Raw genomic sequence first — 27,418 nt, 5'->3', positions numbered from 1 at the left:
CCGAGCTGGCAGTCAGCACAGAGCCCAACGCGGGGCACGAATACTTTTTATAGTTAACAGCACCATTTGCTAGCTAATGGAGGAAGTGCTTGAGAAGTTTATAATGTTAATGCTCAGTTCACAGTATTAATATCCTTACAAAATTCCTTTCTATAGTTAATTCAAAATTAATAGGTTCCAATGTGATGGAAATTTTATTTACATTAATACTTCATATAGAAGATATGTAGCTAGAAAGTTGCAAATAAATTTGGGAGAGAGAGAATAGCTGAACATTTATCAGCTGCTTGCTATAAACCACAAGAGACATAGTATTAGTTAAGGCACAGGCTCCCGAATCAGGTTGTATTTGTTCAAATCCTCATTCTGTCCCTTCATGAGTGAGCTTGTGCTACTTCCCTAACCACTCTGTGCCTCAGTTTCCTCAGTTACATAAAGGACATATTAATTCATATAAAATTTTAGGAAAGTACCTTTTACATAGAAGCAATAAATGATTGTTAAGTGCCAGGTGTTTTCTAAGCACTTCACATGAGTAAGCTTGTTTAAACATCTTGACAACCTATGAGGTACGTACTATTCTTGAGCCCCTTAGTACATTTTTTGAAATGCAAATAGCTACTTGTTAATGTTCAGATCCTCTTAAAGTAAAACCGGGCTTTCTGATTTTGTTCCTGTTTTAATGGATTAGAAAGTACTCAAAACTTTACTCTATGAAAGTAAGGTTATGTTTAAGCAAGTGAATCAACATTTTGTCTCCTGGATTTTGAGGATTTATTTTTTATTTTTTATTTTGAGAGAGAGAGAAGTTTTTAATTTTTTTTAAATGTTTTATTTATTTTTGAGAGAGAGAGACAGCATGAGCAGGGGAGACACAGAATGTGAAACAGCCTCCAGGCTCTGAGCTGGCTGTCAGCACAGAGCCCAACGTGAGGCTCGGACCCACGATCCATGAGATCCATGACCTGAGCCGAAGTCAGATGCTTAACCGACTGAGCCACCCAGGCACCCCAAGAGAGAGAGAATCTTAAGCAGGCTCCACACTGAGCCTCCAGCACAGGGATCCCACTGTCTCGGGTAGTAGTATACTTTGATGACTTGATATTCACAGGCTTCACTTTTGTGGCAAAATTGCATTCTAAGGGGCAATTGAAATATAAACTTGGTGGCAGCAAATTCTATACTCACCAAGAGGGACTAGAACTCATAACTCACAAGATCAAGAAGTTTACTTAATTAGACATGTATTATTCAGTTTGGGCATTTTATCCATGGCTACATGATTCGGCCATGGATCACATGTTTCAAGTGGAGTTATTTGAAGAAAGCCTTCAGATAAAATAATAGATTACAGGGATGGAAAATGAATCTTATGGAGTAAAAGTTACAGAGGTTTCTTGGACTAGGGAATAGAAAGATGACTTAATTACATCTTCAAGAAGGAGGATGTTGAATGGTTGCTCTCCATACCTTAGAAGATGTGAATAAACTCCGCTTTTGAAATTATAAAACACTAAGAAGGGGTTTAAAGAGAAGATACAAAGAATAGAATAATTAAGGCCAGTGGTCCTCAACCTTCTATGCATAAAAATGTCCCAGGACCAAAAGTTAAAATATAGATTCCCAAGCCCTTACCAGAAAATCTGATCCAGCAGGCCTTTGGTGAGGGCAGATAATTTGCATTATCATCAAGTATGTCCCTGGGATTCTAAGTAGATAGCACTTGAAGCAAGTGCTGAAAATTTTTTTGTATTTAATCAGTAGCCTGTCAAGGTCCAGAGAGCTGAACCAAGTAACTTTTTATGGTCTGCTGCAACTATGTCATTTGTATAAATAAGTATATAACTATGTTTCCTGTATTGCTTCCAGTGAGATCCAAACTGTTGTAAAGCCACCAGCTTTTAGAAAACAGTGAGACAGGTTATATTGCTTAATGCTCTCTACTGCAGTTATGAAAGAAGTCACATGTTAAACGACTTAAACGATAGAGAAATGGAAAATTTTACACAAGTACGTAACCATTGGTAATTGAATAAGGAATATTGAGCAAGGAGAAGTCAAATCATGGGGTCATACTTTTGAGATATGGTAAATCATCTTCAGGCAATATTTTGGACCCTCTTATCACACAGGATTATAAGGGAACATATTACTAAATATATTTCAGATTGCTGAATTGCATTCCTCATGATAAATGAACATTAAATTTATGAAAGTTAGCTTCTGCTTGCTGTGCTCTTGAAGTATCCTCTTTAATGGTTTCTCTGGGTTTGTTTTTGTTTTCTAGGGTGGAGCTATGACATTGAAGAGAAGAAGGTTCCAAAACCCAAGTCCAAGTCTTATGGTGCAAATTTTTCTTGGAACAAAAGAACAAGAGTATCCACAAAATAGGTTGGCACTGACTATATCTCTGTGCTTGACTGTGAGTAAAGTCAACTGTGCAGTATTTATAGTCCATGTATAATACATTTCTTCATCTCCTAATAAATTCTACCTTTAATCACAGATAAATTTTGTGGTGTCTATTTTAAATGTTTTTTGTTTTTTAAAAAAATTTTTTTTTTAATGTTTTATTTATTTCTAGAGGAGAGAGAGACAGCGTGAGCAGGGGAGGGTCAGAGAGAGAGGGAGTCACAGACTGAAACAGGCTCCAGGCTCTGAGCTGGCAGTCAGCACAGAGCCCGACGCGGGGCTCGAACCCACGAACCGCGAGATCATGACCTAAGCGAAAGTCGGACGCTTAACCGACTAAGCCACCCAGGCGCCCCTTTGTTTTGTTTTTTTAAGTCTCAAAGTAAATGTTACAATTTCCTATATATATAGAGGAGATTTAAGGTGATCATACTTCTAGGTAATTTCAGTCTTTAACATCTATTAAAAAGAATGCTTGAAATCAACAACAACATTTAAGTTTTACACTTGGTTCTTACAGCCATTCTCAAGTTAGTAGTGCTTATAAGAGGTTCCTGGGTGGCTCAGTTGGTTAATCATCTGACTTCAGCTCAGGTCATGATCTCACAGTTTCGGAGTTGAAGCCTTGCTCCAGGCCCCGCCCTCTCCCTTTTGCTTTCTCCCTCCCTCTCTGCCTCCCTCATTCATGCTCTGTCTCTAAAAAATAAATAAAATTTTACAAAATAGAATAGTTAAAAAAATTTTTTTATTCATTTTTGAGAGACAGCAAATGGGGGAGGGGCAGAGAGAGAGACAGGATCAGAAGCAGGCTCCAGACTCTGAGATATCAGCACAGAGCCCATTGTGGAGCTCAAACCCATGAACCATGAGATCTTGACCTGAGCTGCAGTTGGACGCCCGACTGACTGAGCTGCCCAGGTGCTCCTAAAAAAGAGTTCATAAGTTACCAGCCATCATCATTATAATACTGTCTTAGAAATTCTCGTTTTATCGTTGTTTTTTCGTTTTTAATTTCTGAGAGAGAAAGAGACAGCATGAGCAGGGGAGGGTCAGAGAGAGAGGGAGACACAGAATCTGAAACAGGCTCCAGGCTCTGAGCTGGCTGTCAGCACAGAGCCCGATGTAGGGCTCAAACCCACGAACCATGAGATCATGACCTGAGCTGAAGTCGGATGTTAACCGACTGAGCCACCCAGGTGCCCCTCTTTTGTTTTATCTTAGGTTAGAGAAATTCAAGATTACATTGCAGTGATAAATCTCATTACTGAAGTTCTTCTTTAATTATAACTTTATAGCTCAATGTTTGAATTCGAGTGAATTGTGTTACATACTTAAACCCTGCCCAGGATTATACATTCATGACTGTAGTTCAGATGAAGATTTTATATTCTAATGAATTGAAAGACTCCAAGAAAATAATCAGTTCATTGTTGGAGATCTTTTTGTATTCACTATTGTTTTTGTAAAATAGAAGTAAATAGATGCTGTTGCTATGTGCTAATCATTTAGGTCCTCCAATGTGAGTTATCAAGCATTTATTCCCATCAATCTTTTCTTTAAACAGCTTGTACACTAATCTTCATCATAATACTGTTAGGCACTATTATTTCCCTCATTTTCCAAAGACATAAATCAAGGCTTACATTAAGGACTAAATAACCTACTCAAAATTGTCCTAAATGCCAATGCTGGGACTTGAACCCATGTCTGTCTTCACATCCCATACTTTTAATTAGTTTAGTTATAAAGAAAAAGGACTGATCAATGGCAGATGATTTCTTTGGATTGCAAATAAATTCTTTGATATTTCAAAAGTTATATACTAATTATGTACTTTCTCATGATTATATTTCTTAAAACCACTAATAGCACATTGACCTAGCGCAGCAAAGAAAACACATCGAACTATAAATTTGTACAGTCTTTTGAAGAGCCATAATGGCAGTCTCTTTTCAAAATGTTAACAGTATGTTCCATTTTTAAGTTTATTTTGAGAGAGAGAGAGCACGCACATGTGGGGGAAGGGCAAAGAGTGGGGTCGGGGAGAGAATGAATCCCAAGCAGGCTCCACATGGTCAATGTGGTGCTCAAACTTATGAACGAGGAGATCATAACTTGAGCCAATATTAAGAGCTCAACCAGCTGAGCCACCCAGGCACCCTCTGTATATTCCAATTCTAAAAATCCTCATCTAGACATATAGCCCATGAATATACACAGAAATGAACATACAAAGATACTACAGAATGGTTTCTAATAACTAATAAGTTGGAACACTCCAAATGTTTATTAAAATAGGAATAGAGATAAGTGGGGTATTACGCAGCTGTTACAAACAAGAGGGACACCTGGGTGGCTTGGTCAGTCAAGTATCCCACTGAATGTCAGCTCAGGTTGTGGTCTTCTGGTCTTAAGATCCCATGTTGAGCTCTGACAGTGCAAAGCCTGCTTGGGATTCTTTCCCTCCCTCTCCACCCCTCCCCAACTCGTACACTCCTCTCAAAATAAATATTAAAAACAAAAACAGAACAAGAAAGATCTATGAGCTGTTTGGAATGTTGTTAAAGATATATTGCTAAGTAGAAAAAAATAGCAATAGAGAACTTCAGGGGGAGGTGCAGAAGCAGGTACTTGCATAAACGCACCTAGAATGTTTTGGGAAAAACACGTAAGAAACCAGTAATGTGATTTTACCACTGACTGCGGGAGAGTCGAGTCTTGGATCTTTCAGCTTTGAAATATAATACTGTAAGGTTGTATTATTTGTATAATCAAATATACATAATTATAAATACACACTATGATTCATATCTTGTAATTTTAAGCTTGAAAAATTATACACTTTAATTATGTGATTTTAATTAGACTTTTACCTCAAGTGAACACTAAACTCTCCAAAATGTTACAATATAGCTCTTAAGAAACTCCATAGAGGGTGCCTTGGTGGCTCAGTTGGTTGGTTGAGTGCCCAGCTCTTGTTTTCTGCTCAGGTCATGATCCCATCATCATGAGTTTGAGCCCTACATTGTACTCTGTGCTGAGCATGGAGCCTGCCTGAGCCCTTCTCTTACTCTCACTCTCTCCCCAGCAACCCCTCCCCCTCCAAAAAAATTTTTTAAGTTCCACGGATACTTCAATGAGTACAAGTTTAAATTTCAGGAAAATAAACCTACTTTTATCCCATACAATAAGGCAATACAGGCAAGTTTTCTTCAAAAAAAAATTTAGCATTCTGCCTTTTGTTTTTTAACAAATATAGCATTCTTTATTTCTGTTAACTCTGGCAGAACTAACTTCCTAGGCAAGCTCATGAATTGGCTGCTAAAATTCAGTATTGTTCTTTTCTTTTGTAATATCTGGTCCTTATTTACATAATAAATCAGTGTACCTCTGTTTCTAGGTTGTTTCCATCTTTCTCATTACTCCATAGGTGCTACCCATGCAGTGACTTTTATAATCATATTTAGTATAATTTATAATTTATTTCTGTAAGACTAGCATCAAGGGTCCTCAGTTGTTTTTGAATAATTTTTTTTTCCTTTAGAGGTATGACAAATTTGAAAAGGAATAACCCAGATGGCCCTCCTTTTTATAATATATGTCTTATGTTAAGGAATCCTATATGTATAGGAAAATTTACAAAAAACACTCTACCAGTAGTCCTACTAAAGTATACTATTACCACAAATTTGTCTTAGTTTTCCACACTATTTTAATTTAAAAATTTTGGTGCTGTCATTTCATTTGTATATACCAAGCTATTACCTTTATTGACTGAATTTGAAACTCAAAGTTACCTAGTTTTCGGTTGTAAACCGTAGTGACAAAAAAAAAAGTGATCGACTTATTAACATAAATTCTTATTTGATGACTACTAAGTGCTGTGTACTACATTATATACTGTGTTACACCCTGAGGTCACAGTGGAGCAAGTCTGACATGGTCCCTGCTCTCCCATTACTTGTAGACCTAACGTGGGAGCTTATATTCTGCCAGCAACACTAGCCCTTGTATATGAGTAAAGATTGAATTCTGGTGCAACCACGTACTCAGTGATCCTTAAAAAGTTAAATTTTTCTAAATCTCCTGTTTCCTCATCTCCAAAGAGGAGGTATTGATCTAATGGGATAGGTGAACATCAAATGATATATTCACAATGACGGATGAGCACTTACTGTGTCATATACAGGAAACTACAGCCTTGTGTGGGAGTTCTGTCTTTTGAAGAAATCAGGATGGAGTACTCAAAGACCTCTGACATTCTGACAGAACTAAAGACACTACAGTTTGGTGCTTAGCGTATATTGCTGTGTACTTTAAACTGTGTTTTAGAATTCTTTAAAATATTTGTACTCTGATTATAAGAGTTGCAAAAATACTTGATCTAGGGGCAACTAGGTGGGTCAGTTAAGCATCTGACTTCACCTCAGGTCATGATCTCACAGTTGGTGAGTTTGAGCCCCGCATCAGGTTCTGTGCTCACAGCTCAGAGCCTGGAGCCTGCTTCGGATTCTGTGTCTCCCTCTCTCTCTGCCCCTTCCCCACTTGCACCCTGTCCCTCTCCCTCTCTCTTAAAAAGTAAACAAACATCAAAAAAAAATTTAAAAATACTTGATCTCTATAGAAGTCAAAGATGAGTATAATCACAAATTCCTCCCATTGCAAGCTTGTCATTGTTACACTATTGGTGTGTATGTTTCCAGTATTTTTTTTCTATTTCCTAAATACACATATGTTGTTTATAGAAAACAAATTACAATAATAATGTACAGATTATCTTTTTTAATAAAATATTTTGAGAGACAGCATGCACATAAGCAGGGGAGGGGCAGACCCCAACAGGCTCCATGCTGTCAGCGCAGTGCCCCATGCATTGATCTGTCTCACCAATCACGAGATCATGACTGAGCCAAAATCAAGAGCCAGATGCTTAACTGACTAAGCCACCCCAGGTGCCCCTGTACATATATTTTTTAGAACAAAATTGAGTTAATTTCAAACACTTTTTAATTGAATATGTTTTCCCATGACATTTTTCTATAGTATGATATTTAATGGACAATTTAGCTTTGTTTTTTTACGTTCACATTTTTCGAATATTTATCTTTTATATTTTTATAAATCTAACTTATCTCTCCAGTCATACTGTAAATCTCTAGAAGAATAAGAATTGTAGTTTCTGTCTTCCACAAAGGCTCATTCATTCATGGGAGAACTGAATAAACAATGGTAAGTTTTATTATTTAGAGGATTCTGACTACAAACCGTATATCCCATTCTCTCTGGTTTTCAGCTGATATGTCTTTGAAATTGTTAGTGGATATTTACTTGGATTCTAGTCAATAGCTGCTTGAATCAATGTTGTTTACACCTGTCTTAAAATTGCACTAGGCACTAATTTGTTATTTTTAAAGATTTTATTTTTTAGTAATCGTGTACCCAATGTGGGGCTCAAACTGACCACCCCAAGATGAAGAGTCACGTGCTCCACTAAGCCAGCCAGGCACCCCTAAAGAGGTTTTAAATGCTCTTTTTTTAAGTTTAAGACATGTTTTTTTTTTTCCTTCAGTTTTGTCACATGTATTTTCCTTCCCTTCCACCACATAACTTTCATTTAAAAGTAAAGTGATACATCATAATGTCATCTCTAAATACTTCAGGATGTGTCTTTTCCTGAAAAAAGACATCATTCTTCTATAGACCACAATAGCATTGTCAGAAAAATTTGACTACTGATACAGTTGAACAATGTTCTGATTTAGCAAGGTTGCTCCAATATTGTTCTTTGCACTGATTTTCTTAAAATCTGGGAACCAATCGATAATTCTGCATTGAATTTACTCTCCTTTAATCATAAACAGTTCACCTGAATTGTTTCTTTCATGACATTGGGCAGTTTTGAAGAATTCAGACTAGTCATTTCAAATAGTGTTTCACAATTTGGATTTCGCTCATTGTTTCCTCATGAGAGGTTCAGGTTAAACATTTTGGTAACAATCCAAAGAATGACAAAACAATGTGGTAAAACTTTGTTGGAAAATAGGATTTGTGCAATCTCAAAAATCAACCTATAAATGACATACTATCCAAGAGAGATAAAAGTACTTTTATGGGGGTGCTTGGATGGCTCAGTCAGTTAAGCGTCTGACTCTTGATTTCATGGCAGGTCTTGATATCAGGGTCATGAGTTCAAGCCCCACATTGGGCTTTCCTCTGAGTGTGAAGCCTACTTAAAACAATAAAAAAAGAAGACTTTTATGAAGAAGAAGTCTGGTATGTACCACTTTGACCAAGTGACCATACTTAACGTCATCAATAATTGATGATTTTATACTCTCAAAGACTCACTTTTGGAGGCACATAAGATCACTGTCCAACACACACACACACACACACACAGGATAATCTCCAATTTCATTCTAGTTGTTCAGAGTTGTTATTCTGCACCCCATACCCCATTTCATGTTTTATCACCCTCCTCTCACATGAGAATCCTACTACATAACATCAATACATTATTCATTTATTCTACAATACACACAAAATTGATTTAAAATCACTAATACCACCAGTAACAAACTACAAGGTAAAGTTCAAGATTTCTTCACAATTCTTGTATTCAGTAAAAACTTACAGAGTCAGAGTACTGTGTCCCAAGTTACTTGAATTAAATATTCACATTGTCAAATTAGGTTCATTTGTTCCTTTGTATTCATCTATGTTTTTTCTTGGTGATTTTTTTAAATATGTAAAATTATAACTTGGCTCAGAAGTCAAAATTGTAATAAAAGTGTGTATTCGGGACACCTGGGTGGCTCAGTCAGTTAAGCGTCCAACTTTGGTTCAGGGCATTATCTTGCAGCTCATGAGTTTTGAGCCCCATGTCAAGCTCTGTGCCAACAGCTGAGCCTGGAGCCTGCTTCGGATTATGTGTCTCCCTCTCTCTCTGCCCCTCCCAATTCACATTCTGTCTTTCTCTCTGAACAATAAACAAACATTAAATTAAAAAAGAAAAGTTGTACCCCAAAGAGTACCATTCTCACCTACTGTCTACAATTTAACCAATTTTATTTTCTGGTTTATCCTTCCTATGTTTCATTTTGCAGAAATAAATATATTTATATTGCTTACATATTAGTATTTTTCCTTTCTTACACAAAAGGAAGCATACTATATGTACTCTTTTTTATTTTGATTTATTTTTCCGTACTATACCTTAGAAAGTGCTCCATTAGTTCTATGCTTAAAATAAGTTAATCTTAGTGTATGTACATTATACCTCAATAAAGTTCATTTAGACAGGAAAACAGACCTCAGTATGATGTCACAGCATCACTGGATGAGATTCATGATCTGTAAGCATTTGATAATAAATAGAAAAACAAGTATATACGAAATTTTTTGAAACTTGAGAAAACTGTATTGTTAGAATTTAAATACAGAATAGTCTGAAACTCAGATTTTCCATTCCTGCAGTCACTTGCACCATAACTAGAATGGTCCATGTGGAACAAAGTGAAGAAATGCTGAAAAATATTACACAAAATTGACATCTGCAAAACCCCCCAAGTCAGATACTTCTCTAGTTTTCCATTATTGTGTAAAACAAAACAAAACAAAATTCTTAACATGCCTTATTTGATGAGACATTCATTTCCTGGTATGATTTGTTTTCTGTTTATAAGTCTATCATGGGAAGATGAATTCATTTCTAGTTATGTTGAATGCTAGATGCCAATGAGCTACCCAGCTGAAGATTCACAGCAGAACATTACAAATGTAGGTCTCGAGATCAACAGATGGGCCAAGAGAATTTGCTGTACATAATGAAGCCATGCAATCAATAGAATGACAAGTACAGGATTATGAGGAGGAGAAGTCAAGGACAATCCCCTGGGTAAAGTATTTTTGGTAAGCAAAAAGGAAGATGTGGCAAACAAGGAATAGAGGAGGCCAATATAGGATTTTGTTTTGTTTTTTAATGAAAAGAGTTATCTAATAAAGCTAATGGGTTACATACCTCTTTGTAGGTTCCTAGGTGCTTAGGTGCAAGATTACTAGAATATCAGAAAAGGAAGTTGAATAAAATTAGATGCAGTTTCATAAGGAAAATGTGGTTCTGTAAATAGGTAGAAGGCTTAGTTTTGTATTAGTTTCTTATGGTTGCTTTATCAAATTGCTACAAACATGGTAGCTGAAAAGGACACACATTTACTCCATAGTTTTAGAGATCAGAATTCCAAAATCAGTTTCCCTAAGCCAAAAATAACGTGTTGGCAGGACACTCTTTCCACAAGATCTAGAGGAGAATCCATTTCCTAGCCTTTTCTAGTTCTAGAGCTCCCTTCCTTGATCTATAGTCCCTTCCTCCATTTTCAAAGCCAGGGACATTTTGCTTTTGTTGTCCTATTACCTTCTTATCCTCAGGTCAGATTTCCTCCTGCCTCTCTAAGGACAATGTGATTACAATTAGGGCCCACCAAGATCATCTAAAACATGAGAAAAGCCATGAAAAATGTCCTAGAACTACCTCACTCCTTAAACTGTCAATCTCTGACCAGTTTGTTTGGCAGTATATAGTTATCAGTGTGTACATGAATGATGATTACATTTTAGAAAGACCTTCAAAGATAACTTAATAGATCTAACAGAAACTTGTGGGATAGGGAGTATCTTATACAAGTTTATAAAACCAATCTTCTTATATCAATGAGGCTCCATACAGTATCTCCTTTTGAATAGTTCCTTAGAATAGTCACATGTCCATTTTTATTAGACTGTGATATAAAAGTTTGGCCTGCTTAAGCCAAGAAAAGACATGTAAATGGTAAGTGGAAGTAGTAAAACTCACTATACATTTGCAGATGACATGATACTATGTATAGAAAATCCTAAAGACTCCACCAAAATATATAAAGACTTACAAATGAATACAAAAATTAATATACAGAAATCCATTACATTTTTAAGATTTTATTTTATTTTAAGTAAAGCCTATGCCCATTGTGGGCTCAAACTTACAACTCTGAGATCAAGAGTTACAGGTCTACCTAATGAGCCGGCCAGGTGCTCCTATTATGTTTCTGTATACTAATAATGAAATAGAGAAATTGAGAAAACAATCCCATTTACAATTGCATCAAAAAGAATAAAATACCTAGGAATATATTTAACAAATGAAGTGAAAGACATTGATGAAAGAAATTGAAGATGACACAAATGGAAAGATAGATCATGTTCACATTTTGGAAGAATATTGTTAAAATGTTCATACTACCCTAAGCAATAACAAATTCAATGAAATCTCTTGTCAATATGCCAACAGCATTATTCACAGGACCAGAACAAATGATCCTAAAATTTGTATGGAATCACAAAAGAGCCAAAGCAATCTTGAGAAAGAAGAACAAAGCTGGAGGTATCACAATCTCAGATTTCGAACTATTCTACAAAATTATAATAATCAAAACAGGATGGTACTGGCACAAAAATAGACATAGATCAACAGAATAGGGAGCCTAGAAATAAACCCATGCTTTTATGGCCAATTAATCTATAACAAAGGAGGCAGGAATATAAAATGGGGAAAAGACCGTCTCTTAAATAAATGGTGTTGGGAAAATTGAACAGCCACATGTAAACTGGACTGCTTTCTTACACCAGACACAAAAATAAACTCTAAATGAAGACTTAAATGTGAGATCTGAAACCATAAAGCTCTCAGAAGAAAACACAAGATAGTAACCTCCTTGACATCAGTCTTGGCAGTGACTTTACACACCTGACAACAAAAGCAAAGACAAGAAAAGCAAAACTAATGACTATACCAAATTATAAAGCTTCTACACAGCAAAGGAAATGACCAACAAAACAAAAAAGGCAAGATACTTCAATGGCAGAAAATATATACAAATGATATATCCAATAAGGAGTTAATATCCAAAATATATAAAGAATTCATACAACTCAATGCCAAAAAAGAAAAAGAAAAAGAAAACCCTGATAAAATTGGGCAGAGGACACAAGTAGACATTTTTCCAAGGAAGATCTATAGATAGCCAAAAGACACATGAAAAACTTGCTCAACATCATGAATCCTCATGGAAATGCAAATCAAAACCACAATGACACATCACCTCACACCTGCCAGAATGGATGGTATCAAAAAACAAGAGACAACAAGTGTTAGCAAGGATATGGAGAAAAGGGAACTGCACTGTTGGTGAGAATGTAAATTGGTAGAGTCACTATAAAAACAGTATGGACGTTCCTCAAAAAAGTAAAATTAGAAATACCATTCAACCTAGTAATTTCACTTACGGGTATTTACCCGAAGAAAGTAGAAACAGTAATTCAAAAAACCATATGCACCCGTGTGTTTATTGCAGCATTGGTTACAATAGCCAGGATATGGAAGCAATCTAAGTGTCCATTGATAGATGATGAATGGATAAAGAAGATGTGGTGTATATATGTGCAATAGAATATGGCTACCAAAAATGAAATCTTGCCATTGGCAACATGAATGAACTTTGAGGGTATTATGCTAAATGAAATAAGACAGAAAAAAGTTACCATATAATTTCACTAAATCTAAATCTAAAAAGAAAACAGAAATAGCCTCATAAATACATAGATCAAACTGGTGTTTGTCACGGGAAAGGGAGATTGGAGGATGGGCAAAATAGATAAAGAAGATTTAGAGATAGAAGCTTCCAGTTATAGAATAAGTCTTGGGGACTTATTTCTTATATATTCTTGTATATAAAGTACAGCACAGGGAATATAATCAATAATATTATAATAACTTTGTATGATAACATATCATGAGAAGCATTCCATAATATATAAATGTCAAATCACTAGTATACCTGAAAATAATATAAACTGTAAGTCAATTATACTTCAATTAAAAATCATTAAAAAATAAACAAGTAAATAAATTTATCAGTTTCTGTATCCCTTTGGGGCAACACAAAAAGCTCAGTATTCTTAAGACAACCTTTATATCAAAAGTCAGATGTGACACTTGTACTAGGCCTCTACACTTTAGGTGTTATCAAATGAAATTGAATAAATAAGCACTTAGTAGATACTTCATAAATGTTGGGCACTCTCCTTCATGAAAATTCACATCATTCATTTGTGGCCAGGCATTAGGCTGAATTCATGTGTGCCTTCTAGAATTTCTATTTAAGTAATTTTTTTTTACCTTAATCATAATGGGAGATAGTAAAGGAGGATCAGTATGCCTACAGATAGGAGTAGAACTTAATAATGTACAGTTTAACTTTTTAAAATGTGTTTATAATCAAGAATAAATTGACCTGTTATGAATACTTGAATTAATGGTTTTATGGAAAATCAATGAAATAATGTATGCGGAGTAACACACACAATGGATACAGAGTGATATGGGATAGTTAGATTTGTTAATATCTAACTTAAATTTACTCTTAAGTGAAATCCCTAGAAAAAACTGCCAACAATAGGTTACAGTCTAATATCTGCTGACATTTTCCACTATTGGTACATAATTACCAGCTTATAAAACTTAGAGTTTGAATATGATGATTTTATAATCTTAGAATAATAAGGTATGTATGAAGATTATATTTTGTCTAAAGCCAAAGACGACAGTCACAAGGTGGAACTTAGTCTATAATTTTAAACAGTCACCTCTTCAATATGAGCATCATTTTCCTGTTTTTTTAAAAATATAATTGTCAAATTGGCTAACATACTGTGTGTACAGTGTGCTCTTGGTTTTGGGGGTAGATTATTGTGCTTCATCGCTTACATACAACACCCAGTGCTCATCCCAACAAGTGCCCTCCTCAGTGCCCATCACCTATTGGCCCTCTATTCACACCCCCCACCCACCCCCATCCACCTTCAGTTTGTTCTCAGTATTTAAGAGTCTCTTATGGTTTGCCTTGCTCCCTCTCTGTTTTTAACTGTTTTTCCCCTTCCCTTCCCCATGGTTTTCTGTAAGTTTCTCAAGTTCCACATATGAGTGAAAACATATATCAGTCTTTCTCTGACTTACTTGTTTCACTTAGCATAATATCCTCCATTTCCATCCACATTGCTGCAAATGTCATCATTTCATTCTTTCTCATTCCCAAGTAGTATTCCATTGCATATATAAACCACATCTTCTGTATCCATTCATCAGTTGGTGGACATTTAGGCTCTTTCCATAATTTGGCTGTTGGTGAAAGTGCTGCTATTAACATTGAGGTATATGTGCCCCTATGAATCAGCACGCCTGTATCCTTTGGGTAAATTCCTAGTAGTACTATTGCTGGGTCATAGGGTAGTTGTATTTTTAATTTTTTGAGGAACCTCCGCATTGTTTTCCAGAGTGGCTACACCAGTTTGCATTCCCACCAACAGTGCAAGAGGGTGCCTGTTTCTCTACATCCTTATCAACATGTTGTTGTTTCCTGAATTGTTAATTTTAGCCACTCTGACCAGTGTGAGGTGGCATCTCAATGTGGTTTTGATTTGTAGTTCTCTGATGATACTGACGTTGAGCATTTTTTCAGAACATCATTTTTCTTTAACAGTGATAGATTCCATGAATGGTTGCATTGTAGTCCCTCTGATTAATTGATGTCAGGAGTTTATTTTCTACATTTCTGTCTTTGTCAGTTCAGATGGGTAGAACAAACTACCACAGAATAGATGGCTTATAAACATTTATTCCTTATAATTCTGGAGGCTGGAAGTCTGAGATCAAAGTGCCAGCATGGTTGGGTTCTGGTGAGGGCTGGCCTACTTTCAAGTTCATAGACAGCTGTCTTTTTACTATATCTTCATATGTCAGAAGGGATAAGACAGCTCTCCAGGCTTTTACAAGATTACAGATCCCATAGCTCATGACCTAATTGCCTTCCAATGACCTCCTAATACCATCATGTTGGCAGTTATAATTTCAATATATAAATTTGAGAGGGGAGGACACAAACATTCATTCCATAACACTCCACCACCACACCCCCAAGATTTATGCCCTTCTTGTATGCAAAATACATTCATTCCATCCCTAAAGTCTTAAACTGTTCCATCATCACCTCTCAAGTCTTATCTACATCTAAATCATACAGGAGTGAGATTCAAGATATCATTCATCCTGAGGCAAATAACCTTCTATCTGTAAACCTGTGAAACCAAGCAGATTCTATGTTTCCAAAATATAGGCACAGGCACAGGACAGACATTTTATTCCAAAAGAGAAATAGGAAAGATTAAAGGGCTTACCTGGGTCCCAAGTAAGTCCAAAACCTAACAAGGGAAATTTTAAACTGTAAGGCTTAAGAATAATCCTCTTTGGTTTGATGTTTTACCCACTGGACCCACTGGGGTGGAGATCCTATATTCCAGATCTACTGGTATGGCAACATTACCGCCACAATTCAGAGATCATGCCCACCTGTCGCTCTTTTCCGTAGTTATGCCCATGCTACATTTCTCCATGGCTTTGCCAGATGACAACTCCCATAGTTTCACTAGGCATTGGTATTGCCCTTTGAAATCAGGGTGGAGGCATTCCTGCCTCCTGGGCTTCTGCACTCTGGGCCTATAAGAGTGATGTCCTAAATAGATTATTTTCATGTAATTATGAGAATAATTGACAAAAACATGAGCCAGCCAATCTGAAAGTGTTAATACCATTTCAAGTACAAATGAAAACCAAACAATTGATCTTGATACCAGTTTACAATCATTAAATGAGGGAAAACATCATGGAGATGTAAAACAATCAAATGAGCCCTAGAAAGGGATTTCTATGTGAATCTAAAGTAATATATGCCATAGTTAAAGGATGCTGTAGTCTTTCTTACAAGTGGCAGTTCACCTCAGGACACACAATTCAGTACATTTGGGGATTATAAATTATACAAATGTAAGACAGGGAATGATTGACCATTACATAAGAGAAGAAAATTGCCAGTAGTAAGAAGGAGAAGGATCAAAGAAGACCGTAGCTGAGTATGAAATAAACAAGTATGTAATAGTATGAAAGCACGCTGGGGAGTACATAATGCAATTACATTGTGTATTAAACAAAGGATAAATTGAAGTGAAGAATTGCTTCAGTTAAATTTCCAAGGAAGAAAGTACACATTGCATTCTGCTTTAGATTACACCACTTGATGTATATGCAAAGAATTCCAAAGAAGAAAACAACAAAACCAAAAGTCAAAAGGTAGATCATACATAAAAAATTTAAAGTTTTGGAACAACCTTATCTATTTGGAGCCACTAAAAATATAATAGCCTGGGGGTGCCTCGGTGGCTCAGTTGGTTAAGTGTCCGACTTTGGCTCAGGTCATGATCTCATAGTTCCTGAGTTCGAGCTCCGCATCAGTCTCTGTGCTGACAGCTGAAAGCCTGAGCCTGCTTCAGATTCTGTGTCTCCCTCTCTCTACTCCTCCCCTGCTCATACTCACTTGCCCACTCTCTCTCTCTCAAGAATAAACACTCAGAAATAAAAATAATCTGCCCAGACGATCACAAAGATTTGAGAGACAACAAGAGCTAGGGCACAGTTGAACAATGAGGTCATTTCTACACAAGGCTACTACTCCTTCAAAACTGGAAGAGGTGGCTATTTTGTCTAATGGATAGAAACCAACACTGAGTATCAAGGAAAATGAAACAGAAATATGCTATAAATGAAAGGACAAGATAAAACCTCAGAAAAAGTCCTTAATGAAACAGAGATAAGGGATTATGAGATGAAGAGTTCAAAACAATGGCCATAATAATGCTCAATGAACTCAGGAGAGGAATGGTTGAACACAGTAAGAACTTCAACAGAGATAGGAAATGCAAGAAACTACCAAAAAGAAGTCAAGATGATGGGTTGCCTGGGTGGCTCAGTCAGTTGATCATCCGACTTTGGCTTAGGTCATGATCTCACTTCATGAGTTCAAGCCATGTATCAGGCTCTGTGTCGACACCTCAGAGCCTAGAGGCTGCTTTGGATTCTGTGTCTCTCCCTCCTTATCTGCCCCTACCCTGCTCTCTCTCTCTCTCAAAAATAAACATCTAAAAATTTTTAAAAAGCTGATGAAAATATAATGACTGAACTGAAAAATACACTAGAAGTACTCAGTGACAAATTAGATACAACAGAAGAGACAATCAATGACTTCAAAGACAAACAGAATTCACCCAATCAGAGAAGGAAAAATAAATTTTAAAAAATGAAGATAGCTTAAGGTATTTATAGGATAACAGCAAGCAGATCAATATTCACAAAATAGGGCTCCCCGATGGATAAGAGAGAGAGAGAAAGGGGCAGAAAACTTATTTGAAGAAATAGTGACTGGAAACTATCCTAATCTGAAGGAGGAAACAGACATCTAGATCCAGGAAGGACAGAGAGTTACAAACAAGATGAACCTGGAGACTCACACCAAGAGACATTATAATTAAAATGTCAAAAGTTAAAGACAAGGAAAGAATCCTAAAAGCCACAAGAGACAAGCAACTTGCTATGTACAAGGGAATCCCATAAGACAATCAGATTTTTTTGGCAGAAACAGAATAATATGCTATATTCGTAGTGCTGAAAGAAAAATACTTCCAAACAAGAATTCTAACTGGGAAAATTGTAATTCATAATTGAAGAAGAGATTACGAGATTTCCAAACAAGCAAAAGCTAAGGAGTTTATCACCACTAAATTAGCCTCACAAGAAATATTAAAGGTAATTCTCTAGACTGAAATGAAAGGCACTAATAACAGGAAAACATAAAAGTGTAAGTTTCACTTATAAAGGTAAATATATAGCAAATATGGCAGAGTAATCACTTATAAAACTAGAAGTAGTAAGGTTAAAAGACAAGTTGTAAAAATAATTATAACTATGATAATTAAGGGATACACAAAATAGAGGGATATAAAATGTGACACAAAAAAAATAAAACATGAGGGGGAGTAAAAATGTAGAACTTTAGAATTCATTTAAACCTAAGTTTTTATCAGATTAAAATAAATTGTTGTAAGTTGTCATATGTAAACCTTACTATAACCACAAAGCAAACACCTATAGTAGATACACAAAACAGAGAGGACTCTAAAATACCCCTGAAGAAAATCATCAAGCTGCAAGAGAAAAAGGAAGAGAGGAAGTACAAAACAGCTAGAAAATAAAATGCCAGTAAGTACATATTTATCAATAATTACTTTAAATTTAAATAAACTAACTTCTCCAAACAAAAGACATACAGTGGCTGAAAGGATTTTTTTTAAAAAAGACCCATTTATGCGCTGCCTACCAAAGACTCGTTTCAGATCTAAAGACATACAGACAGAAAATGAAAGCATAGAAAAAGATATTTCATGAAAATGGAGATCAAGGAAATGGGGAAAGGTGGATTTTTATTAGACTTTAAAACAAAGACCATGATAAAAGACAAAGAGCCCATAATGATAAAGGGATTGACCCAACAAGAGGACATAACATTTTATTTATGCACCCAACATAGTAGGGTATAAATATATAACGCAAATATTCACAATTGTAAAAGTAGAAATAGAAAGCAATACAAAAATAGTAGGGAAATTTGATACCCCAGTGACATCAATAGATAGATGATCCAGACAGAAAAACGCTGAGAAAACATTGGCCTTAAATGATGCATTAGACCTGATGGATTTTAAGGAGATATACAAGAACTTTCCATCCAAAAGCAGCAGAGTACAAATTCTTCTCAAGTGAACAAGGAGCATTCGTCTGGATAAATCATATACTAGACCACAAAAACAAGTCTTAACAAATTTAAGAAGACTGAAATCATGTTAAGCACTTTTCTGACTCCGGTGTATGGAACATAAATTAATTACAAGAAGAAAAAGAGAAAATTTATAAAAATATGGAGATTAAGCAACAAGCTACTGGATAATCAATGGGTCAAAGAAGAAATCAAAAGAGAAATAAAAAACTATCTAGATATAAATATCAATGGAAAGAATATACCAAAAGTTATGATATGCAGCAAAAGTAGTTCCAAGAACAAAGTTTACATCAATAAATGCCTCCATCAGGAAACAGAGGAGAGAGGGCAAGATGGCAGAGAAGTAAGGAGCTCCGTACTTGCACTCGCGCCCATACATCCATCAGGAAACAAAAAAAATCTCCAAATAAACCTTACCTCCTACTTTAAGGAACTAGAAAAATAGCCGATTTTAAGTAGAATAAAAGAAAATAACAAAGATCAAAATAAAAATGAATGAAATAGAGACTGAACAAACAATAGAAAAGATGAATGAAAGAGCTGGTTTTTTGAAAAGATACAGAAAATTGACAAATCTTTAGCTACATTCACCAGGAAAAAAAGAGAACTTATATAAGTAAAATGAGAAACGAAAGAGACATTATAGCTGCTTGAGCAGTAATACGAAGGATCATAAGAGACTATATACTATAAACACTATATGCCAACAGATTTGACAACCTAGAAGAAACAGATAAATTTTTAGAAACATACAACCTATCAAGAGTGAATCATAACAAATAGAAAAACTGACTGGATTGATTACTAGTAAGGAGTTTGAGTCAGTAATGAAAAACCTTTAAACAAATTTAAGTTTATGATTAGATGGTTTCACTGGTGAATTCTACCAAAGTTTTAAAAGAATTAAAACTAATCATTCTCAAGCTTTTCCAAAAAAATAGAAAAGGAACACTTCCAAAGTCATTTTACAAGGCCATCATTACCCTGGTTCCAACACTAGACAAGACACCTCAAGAAAAGAATGTTATAGGCCAATACCTCTGAAGAATATAGATGCAAGAATTCTTAACAAAATATTAGCAAACTGAACCATACATTAATAGGATCATACACTTATCAAATGGATTTATTTCAAGGATGCATGGATGTTTCAACATCCCTAAATCAATGGGATAACCACATAAACAAAATGAAGGTAAAATATGTGCAATTATCTCAATAGATACAGGAAAAGCCTTTGACAAGATTCAACATCCATTTATAATAAAAACTCATAGCTAACATAGTACTCAATGGGGAAAGACTGAAAGCTTTTCTTCCAAGATCAGGAATGACAAAAATGTCCACTTTCACCACTTTTGTTTAATATACTACTGGAAGTCCTAGCCACAGGAATCAGACAAGAAATAGAAATAAAATTATCCAAATTGGTAAAGAAAAGTAAAATTGTCATTATTTGCAGATGCTCTAATACTACATAGAGAAAACCCTAGACTCTACCAAAAACTATTAGAATAAATGAATTAATTAAAGTTTCAGAGTACAAAATTAATATGCAGAAATCTGTTACATTTTCTGTACAATAAAATAGTGCAGAGGGAAATTAAGAAAATAATTCCATTTACAGATGCACCAAAAAGAATAAAGTACCTAGGAATAAACTTAACCAAGGAGGTGAAAGATCTGTATTCAAAAAACTTAAAACATTGATGAAAGAAATTAAAGACAACACAAATGCAATCTACAAATTCAATGAAATCTCTATAAAAATATCAATAATATTTTTCACAGAGCTAGAACACATAATTCTAACATTTGTATGGATCCACCAAGAAATCAAATAACCAGAGCAATCTTGAGAAAGAGCAAAGCTGGAGGTATCACAGTCCAATTAATTAATTAATTAATATTATTAAAATGTCATTACTACGTAAAGCAGTCTACTTCAGTGCAATCCCTATCAACATTTCAAATGCAGCTTTCTCAAATAAAACGAGCTCTACAATTTGTATGAAAAAACAAAAAACCCCAAATAGCCAACCATTCTTGAGAAAGAAGAACAAAGCTGGAAGCATCATGCTCCCTGATTTCAAATTATATTTCAAGGCTCCAGTAAGCAAAATAAATGGTATTGGTGTAAAAACAGACACATAGATCAAAGGAACAAAATAGACAAGAAACAAATCCATGTAAATATAAACCCAAGTAAACCCAGAGCCAAGAACACACAATGGAAGGATGGTCTCTTCAATAAATGGTGTTGGGAAAACTGGACAGCCACATGCAAAAGAATAAACCTGGACCACTATCTTTTGGCACATAAAAAATTAACTCAAAGTGGATTAAAGTCTTGAACATAATACCTAAAACCATAAAACTCCTAGAAGAAAACATAGACAGTAACATCCTTAACATCACTCTTGGCAAAAGTCTTTATTTTTTTAAAAATTTGAGGGCATGCACAAGCAGTAGAGAAGCAGAGAAAGAGGGAAAGAGAGAATCCCAAGCAGGCTTTGTGCTGTCACTGCAGAGTTCAGTGAGGAGCTTGATCCCACAAACTGAGATCGTGACCTGAGCAGAAACCAAAAGTTGGACACTTAACCAACTGAGCCAACCAGGTGCCCCAAAGGGCATTACTTCTCAGATCTGACACCAAAAGCAAAGGCAAGAAAAGCAAAAATAAATGATGTAACTACATCAAACTAAAAAAGTTCTGTACAATATGGAAGTCACTGATGAACAAAATGAAAAGGCAATCTACTAAATATGATAAAATATTTCCAAATCATGTATCTGATAAGGAGCTAATATCCAAAATATATAAAGAATGTATACAACTTGGTAGGTGGGAAATCCAATTAAAATCGGGCAGAGACCCCTTTTGCTTTGCTGCATCCAAGAGAGCAAGATGGGTCTCTGTAGCCATATGAGGAAATTTGGCCAGGATTCTCCGTGTCTCCTCTTCTCAAACCAGCATGGTCTGATCCAGAAATATGGCCTCAACATGTGCCGCCAGGGTTTCCATCAATGCGCCAAGGACATAGGATTCATTAAGTTGGACCAAGTGAACTTTCTTGAATGGGTCTTCCAAAATATCTGTCTTAACTGCAGATATCCAAGATAACCTGCCTTAATGCCAACTCAGTGTACATAAAATAAAATACTTCAATTTTTTAAAAATGGGCACAAAATCTGAGTTAAACATTTTTCCAAAGATGACATACAGGTGGCTAACAGGTACATGAACACATGGTCAACATCACTAATCACCAGAGGAACAAAAACCAAAACCACAATGAGCTCTCATCTCACACCTGTTACAATGTCTACTATCAAAAAGATAAGAAATAACAAATGTTGGTGAGGATGTGGAGAAAAGGGAATCCTTGGGCATTGCTGGTAGGAATGTGTTCCAGTAAAGCCACTATGGAAAACAGCATGGAGGCTCCTCAAAAAATTAAAAGTACTACTAACACATGATCTAGCAATTATACTTCTGGGTATTTATCCAATGAATAAAAAACAGTTGAAAAAGTATGTTCATCCCCATGTTCACCGCAGCATTATTTACAATAGCCAAAATATGAAAACAACCTGAGTGTCCATCAATATATAATGGATAAGAAACTGTGTTTTATGTACACAGTGGATTATTATTCAGACATAAAAAATGACATCTTGGCATTTACAACAATGTGGATGGACCTCGAGGCCATTATACTAAGTTAAAGTAGTCAAATACTGTATAATCTTACTTATAGGTGCATTCTAAAAAACAAACAAACAAAAACAAGCTGATAGATACAGAAAACAAACTGGGTTTCCAGTGGCAAGGGGTGAAATGGGTGAATAGGTTCAAAAGGTACAAACTTCCAGTTATAAAATAAGTAAATCATAGGGGTTTAATGTACATCATGGTGACTATAGTTAATAAAAGAAACTATATTACATGTTTGAAAGTCACTAAGATAGTAGATCTTAAAAGTTCTCATCACAAGAAAAATATAACTATGTATGGTAATAAAGTTTAACTAGACTTATTGTGGTGACCATTTGGTCATATATACAAATATCAGAGAAACATCAGAGAAGCAGAAAAGTATCATAGAAGGATTAAAGCAAAATAAATCAGATATTATTTTAATATAATTTATTGTCAAGTTAGCTAACATACAGTGTATACAGTGTGCTCTTGGCTTCAGGAGTAGATTCCCATGATTCATCACTTACATACAACACCCAGTGCTCATCCCAACAATCACCCTCCTCAATGCCCATCACCCATTTTCCCCTCCTATCAACTCTCAGTTTGTTCTCTGTATTTAAGAGTCTCTTATGGTTTGCCTCCCTCTCTGAAACAATTTTCCCCTTCTCTTCCCCCATGGTCTTCTGTTAAATTTCTCAAATTCCACATGAGTGAAAACATAGGATATGTGTCTTTCTCTCACTGAGTTATTTTACTTTAGCATAATATCTTCTAGTTCCATCTACGTTGTTGCAAACGGCAAGATTTCATTCTTCCTCATTGCTGAGTAGTATTCCATTGTATATATATATATAAACCACATCTTTTTTATCCATTCATCAGTTGATAGACATTTAGGCTCTTTCCATAATTTGGCTACTGTTGACAGCACTGCTATAAACATTGGGGTACATATGCCCCTATGAATCAGCACTTCTGTATCCTTTGGATAAGTTCCTAGTAGTGCTATTGCTGGGTCACAGGTTAATTCTATTTTTAATTTTTTGAGAAACCTCCACACTGTTTTCCAGAGCAGCTGCCCTAGTTTGCATTCTCACCAACAGTGCAAGAGGGTTCCCCATTTCTCCACATCTTTGCCAACATCTGTTGTTTCCTAGTTTTTAATTTTAGCCACTCTGACCAGTGTGAAGTATTATCTCAATGTAGTTTTGATTTGCATTTCTCTGATGATCAGTGATGTTGAGCATCTTTTCATGTGTCTGTTGGCCAGCCAATGACTTGTTTGGAAAAATGTCTATTCATGTCTTCTACCTGTTTCTTCATTGGATTATTTGTTTTTTTGGGTGCTGAGAGTTTAAGTTCGTTATAGATTTTGAATACTAACCCTTTATCCAATGTCACTTGCAAATATCTTCTCCCATTCTGTCAATTACCTTTTAGTTTTGTTGATGGTTTCCTTTGCTGTGCAGATGCTTTCTATCTTGAATAGGTCCCAATAGTTCATATTTGCTTTTATTTTCTTTGCCTTCAGAAACATGTCCAATAAGAAGTTGTTGCAGCTGCGGTCAAAGGAGTTGTTCCCTGTTTTCTCCTCTAGGGTTTTGATGGTTTCCTGCCTCACATATAGGTATTTCATCCATTTTGAGCTTATTTTTGTGTATGGTATAAGAAAGTGGTCCAGGTTCATTCTTCTGCCTGTTGCTGTCCAGTTCTCCCAGCATCATATGCTAAAGAGATTGTCTTTTTTCCATTGGATACTCTTTCCTATTTTGTCAAAGATTAGTTGGTCACACATTTATGGGTCCAATTCTGGGTTCGCTATTCTACTCCGTTGGTCTATGTGTCTGTTTTTTGGCAACACATATACTGTTTTGATGATTACAGCTTTGTAGTACAGGCTAAAGTCTGGGATTGTGATGCCTCCAGGAATATTTTTCTTATTTGATCTAAAAGGTAACTGTTTAAAGTTATAATGAATAATAATAATGCAATGGGTGTTTATGACACATAGATGAATAAAATGAATGACAACACTTTAAATAAGGCACAAGAGGGAGAAATTATGAATATTTTATTATAAAGTATCTGCCCTGTATGAACAGATACTTTATGCCCTGTATGAAACAGTACAATTTTAGTTGAAGGTGGACTTTGACTAGTAAAAGTGCATTACAAGCTCTAGGGAAACAGGGGTGCCTGGGTGACTCAGTCAGTTGTGCGTCTGTCTTTAGCTCAGGTTATGATCTCACTGTTCATGAGTTCGAGCCTCACATCAGGCTTGATGCTGTCAGCGCATAACCTGCTTGGGTTCTCTGTCCCTCTCTCTCTCTCTGTTCTGCCCCCCACTGACATACACACACACTCTCTCTCTTACTTTTACTCTCTCTCTCTCTCAAAAATAAACATTTAAAAAAAGATCTTAAAATCTAGGGAAACTAGTAGAAAGGTAAAAGAATGAACGACTCAGTGACATAAAATCAAATAACCTGATAACAAATAAGCAAATGGCTTAAATAGACTTATTAAAAGATGATATATAAAATTCAAAGAAATGTATGAAATGATGCTCGGGGTGCCTGGGTGGCTAAGTTGGTTAAGCATCTGACTTCGGTTCAGGTCATGATTTCTAGGTTCGTGAGGTCAAGCCCCCATGTCAGGCTCCGTACTGACAGTTCAGAGCCTAGAGCCTGCTTCGGATTCTGTGTCTCCATCTCTCTCTGACCCTTCCCTACTAGTGCTCGCTCTCTCTCTCTCTCTCTCTCAAAAATAAATCAACATTGAGAAAAAGATGTTCAATATCATTAATGATTAGAAACAAAACAAAACAAAAACACAGAAAAAAACAAGTGTTGGTTGGGAGATGGAGAATATGAGACTTTTTGTGTTGTTTGTGGGAATGTAATATTTTCCTCAAAAATTAAAAATAGAGTTACCATATCATTCAGCAATTTCACTCCTAGGTATCCAGAAGAATTGAAAGAAGGGTTCTGAAGACAGAAGTTTGTATATCCATGTTTATAGCCACACTATTCCATGAGGTGGAAGAAACCAAAATATACATCCACATATGAATTCATAAATCATGGCGTGTACATTCAATGGACTATTATTCACCTTTAAAAAGGAAAGAAAGTCTACCACATGCCACAGCATGGATGAACCTTGAGGTCATTATGCTAAGTGAATTAAGTTTGCCATAAAAGGACAAATACTACATGATATACTTCTATGAAGTATCTAGAGTAGTCAAACTTATACAGATAAATTACAATAGCAGTTGCCACAGGGTGGGGAAATTATTATTTGATGGGTATAGAGTTTTACTTCTGCAAAAGGAGAAAGTTCTGGAGATCCGTTTCACAACAAACTGCATATACTTTAACACTAGCTGTACACATAAAAGTGGTTAAGATAGAAAATTTTAAGTTATTTCTTTTTAACTATAATAAAAATCAATGGCATTTATATACACAAATAATAAGCAGCTATAGGTTGTAATAGATAAGAGAACTCTATTTATAATAGCAATAAAGAAGATAACAGATAAAGTACTTAGAACTAATTTTAATAAGAATTACCCAAGGGGCACCTGGGTGGCTCAATTGGTTAAGCCTCCAACTCTTTTTTTTTTTTAAATGTGGTTTTTTAAAATTTATTTCTGAGAGAGACAGACAGCGTGAATAGGGGATGGTCAGAGAGAGGGAGACACAGAATCAGAAACAGGCTCTAGGCTCTGAGCCAACTGTCAGCACAGAGCCCAACGCGGGGCTTGAACCCACAAACTGCAAGATCATGACCTGAGCCGAAGTTGGATGCTTAGCCGACTGAGCCACCCAGGCGCCCCTAAGCATCCAACTCTTGATTTCAGCTTAGGTCATGATGTCACAGTTTGTGGAATGGAGCCTTGCATGATGTCCCAGTTTGTGGCTATTAGCACAGAGCCTGCTTGGGATTCTCTCTCTCCCTCTCTGTGTGCTCCTCCCTTGCTCATACTCTGTCTCTCTCAAAATAAATTGAAAAGAATTATCCAAGATCTTCATGAAAAAAATTACAGAACTTTCATGAAAGACAAAAATAGAATTGAACAAATAAGAAGATACCTTTGTTCTTTGATTGGATATCTCACCACCACGAAGAGATCAGTTTTCTTTAAGTCAACTTATATATTTAATGTTTTCCCAGTTAAATCCAGTAAGTTTGTGTATGGATCTAGGTAATTTCACACAACTTGTATAAAAAAGAATAAAAAATGAAAGTCACGCACTGAAAAAAAAAAAAGCAAAACAAACCTCTGAATGAAGTCTATCCCTTTTAGATATTCAAACATACTAGAACGTATGTAATTAAAACAATTTGGACTGAGCATGAATGGACAAGCCAATGGGATAGAAAATACAGACATAGACCAACTACATATAGAAATTTGGTATAAGATAAAGGTGCTATCTTACATCATTTAGAACAAAGATGATCTTCTTAGTAAATGTTATTGGGACAACTGGAGATGATGGAATTTGATCCACTCCTCACATCGTATATAAGAATA

General features: G+C 35.7%; 1 protein-coding gene and 1 long non-coding RNA gene across 2 annotated transcripts in view; one reads left to right on the top strand and one right to left on the bottom strand.

The window, feature by feature from the left end:
* Positions 1-2,511, top strand: part of NDUFS4 (NADH:ubiquinone oxidoreductase subunit S4) — a 110,634-nt gene extending 108,123 nt beyond the window's left edge. The window contains exon 5 of the mRNA XM_039256211.1: positions 2,288-2,511. Coding sequence (XP_039112142.1) covers positions 2,288-2,391 — 104 coding nt within the window. The 3' untranslated portion in view covers positions 2,392-2,511. The remainder of the gene's footprint in view (positions 1-2,287) is intronic.
* Positions 1-27,418, bottom strand: part of LOC120248048 — a 95,162-nt gene that overhangs the window by 4,558 nt on the left and 63,186 nt on the right. The gene's annotated exons all lie outside the window — the stretch shown is intronic.

The sequence above is a fragment of the Hyaena hyaena genome, unplaced genomic scaffold, assembly GCF_003009895.1.
Source record: "Hyaena hyaena isolate Hyena2069 unplaced genomic scaffold, ASM300989v1 scaffold_564, whole genome shotgun sequence".
Lineage (NCBI taxonomy): Eukaryota > Metazoa > Chordata > Mammalia > Carnivora > Hyaenidae > Hyaena > Hyaena hyaena.
This window is presented reverse-complemented; position numbering and strand designations above follow the sequence as displayed.